Raw genomic sequence first — 3,237 nt, forward strand, 5'->3', positions numbered from 1 at the left:
AAATGAAGATGCTTGTAGGATAATAAAATAAATTAATTCAGAAATCAAAATAAGATAATCTATTTTACAATTAAAAAAACCTGAAAAAAATAACGAGTAATAAAATGATGTAAAATAATTTAATTCAGAAAAATAAAGTTCAGTAAATCTTATATCTAATATATTCTCTAAATAACCTAAGAATGTATAAATAGAATAGTAAAAATAATTTCATTTAAATGATAATGTACTGATAAAAGATGCGTAAAATTAAAAAATTAAAAACATAATATTAGAAAATAATTCTAATATTAAATAAAAAAATAATTTAGAAATACAAAAAATAGGTTTAAATGATATTAAAAATGATAATTAAAAAAAAAAATGTTATTATAATTAATATGATTTTATTTTTTCTTATAAAAAGTAATAACCATAGATTGATTAATAATTAAATTCACCTTGTTTTAATACATAAAAAAAAAATATAAGTAAGAAAGAAATATTAGAGCTTCATTCTTGATTAATTAAATATATATATTAAATAATATATAAGTTTATTATTTTTTTATAAATTTTAAACTAAAATTGTAATTTTTAAATATTTTTTTTTTTTTATTATAAATAATTAAAAAATTGTTTGTGATAATTAAAGTTTTTTTTTTAAAAATCAAAAAATAGAATTAATAAATTAAAAATTTGTTAACAATTTAAAATTAAAAAAAAAAAATTGAATATTTTTTAATATATTTATATTTATATTATAATATATATATATATATATATATATATATATATATATATATACTTATATTAAGTTTTATATATAACTATTAATTTTTATTTTTTAATATTAATTTTTTTTTGTATCATAACTTCAACTCTACTGATTGAGACGAATAGTTCTTTCTCTATAAATGATATTTTTTTTTATTTTTAATTTATTAAAATATTTTTTGTTTTCTTTTATAATCAATAGATAAATTAATTTTAATTTTTTATTATACCAAATATTCTATAAATAATAATTTTATTTAGTATAATTTTTTAAAAAGACAAAAATATTAATCAAAATTAAAATTAAATTAATGAAAAATAAAAAAAACATAAAATCTAAAATATATATATTAAAAATATATTAAAAAAAAAATATAAAAAATGTAAACAACTTCAGGTGAATCTGACGCAAATTAATTCTTAAAAAATCAAGAAATGGTAAAAAACTTACTTGAAACTATTGACAAAAAATCATTAGAGGAAATAAAGTTATATATAGAGACCGTAGAAAAGCAAATTAAAAATAAAAAACATCCATATTCATAATTTTCAAAAGTTTCAGAATTAATAAATACAACAAAAGATGGCAAAGGTCGTTCTTCATTACACTTTGCATCTTCTCGCGGTGACATAAAAATAGTCGATTATTTAATATCTTTACAATCTGATTTAAACTAACAAGATTCAGAGGGTAATAATGCATTCTTTATTGCTGTTTAACATGGACATTTGGACTTAGTAAAGTATTTATGTGATAATTATAAATAAGATCCTTTATAAAAACGTAAAAAAGATATAAGTGCAATCCATTTAGCCAGTTCTAATGGTGATATAAATATGATAGAATTTTTATTATAATAAAAAGCAAATATTGAAGAACCTAGTTCTTTTGGATTTCCAATTAATTGGGCTGCGGGTTATAATTAAGTGAATACAGTAAAATATTTGATATAAAAGGGAAGTTCTCTTAATGGAGATTCTAAAGGATGTATTCCTGCACCTTTAATATTAAGTGTAGATTATAATAACAAAGAGTTATTTTAAATTTTGATTAATCAAAAAGCAGATGTTAATGTGAAAGATTCGAACGGGTGGAGTGTAGTTTAGTTAGCTGCAGAAAAAGGAAATTTAGAATTTATATAAGAATTGATAAAAAATGGAGCAGATGTAAATTATATTAATTAGGAAAAAAGCGCACTTTAATTAGCCTTTGAAAATAAATAAATGGAAGCCTATTCTTTTCTTAAAAAACATACATCAATAAGTTTTGATGAAAATTAAGCTGCTATTAATTAATTATAAGATTAGAAATAAAATAATGATACTATTTCTTATCAACCTACTAAAGATAAAGAAAAAGCTAATGCTTTGAAAGAAAAAGGTAATATACTTTTTAAAGATAAAAAATACTAAGAAGCTTTTGAATTTTATATTTAGGCTATTGAATATGATAACTAAGCTGTTGCTTTATACACTAATGCAGCTGCTGCGTGTATTTATTTGTAAAAATATAATGAAGGACTTTATTTTACGAAAAGGGCAAAAGTTTTGGATGAAAAATGGGTTAAAAGTTATTTCAGAGAGGCTGAAATTTACACTGCATTAAATGATTTTTCAGAAGCAGCTGTAAGCTATTGGGAATGCTTGAAAAGAGAACCAGATAATATATTATATAAAAAGTTATTCGAATAATTGTTCTAAAAAGCAAAAGAAAAAAACAAAAAAATGAATTAATGAATGAATGAATGAATGAATATATATAATTAATTTTAAATTCTATTTATATTTATTTTTTTTGTAATAGCATTATATGAGTATATTTTTTCTTAATTTTTATAAAGCAGAAATATATATTTTATTTTATTTTCAAAATTATTTTAAATCATAAATATAAAAAAGCATTTTTTAATAGATAAAATAAAAAATAAAAATTCGAATTGTTTAAATAAAAGATTTTAATCCAAATATATATTTATTTAAAACTTAATTTATTAATCAATTTAGCTTTTTAGTTTTAATAATTAATATTAAAAATTTAAAATAATGAATAAAGAATAAAAATATAAAGTAATATAAAGTCTAATAATAATAATAATAAGATAAAATAAAATAAAGGATAATATTTAAATTAAATAAAATTAAATAATTTAAATTATAAATTAAAATAATAATAAACCCTTTGTTTGAATTAATAAAAGCTTTTATAGATAATTACAAAAATTCAAAAAAATAAATTTAATAAAATTTACATAATCATAATTCAAATTAAATAAATATTACTTTCTTCATATATAATATTTATATATTATTTAATAAATTACATATTAATTTCAGTTATGAGATGATTTTTAATATTTATTCTTAATAATTTATTTAAAATATATAAATTAATATAATTAATAAGATTTAAATAATAATTATTTTAAATAATAAGATGAATTATTAATTATGATTATTTTTTTTTTTTAAAATAATTTTATA

General features: G+C 16.6%; 1 protein-coding gene across 1 annotated transcript, besides 2 other annotated features; it reads left to right on the forward strand. All coding sequences in view use genetic code 6, as the record gives it.

The window, feature by feature from the left end:
• The first annotated feature begins 723 nt into the window (after nucleotides 1–723).
• Nucleotides 724–786: a microsatellite.
• Nucleotides 787–1,137: 351 nt separating this feature from the next.
• IMG5_098360 (hypothetical protein) lies at nucleotides 1,138–2,493 on the forward strand (the record flags this gene model as incomplete). The annotated part of the gene is made up of 1 exon (XM_004035448.1): nucleotides 1,138–2,493. The coding sequence occupies one exon, from the start codon at nucleotides 1,138–1,140 to the stop codon at nucleotides 2,491–2,493; it is 1,356 nt and encodes a 451-aa protein (XP_004035496.1).
• Nucleotides 2,481–2,511: a microsatellite.
• The last annotated feature ends 726 nt before the right edge of the window (nucleotides 2,512–3,237 follow it).

Source organism: Ichthyophthirius multifiliis (genome assembly GCF_000220395.1).
Source record: "Ichthyophthirius multifiliis unplaced genomic scaffold scaff_1120509250839, whole genome shotgun sequence".
NCBI classification, from domain to species: Eukaryota; Ciliophora; class Oligohymenophorea; order Hymenostomatida; genus Ichthyophthirius; species Ichthyophthirius multifiliis.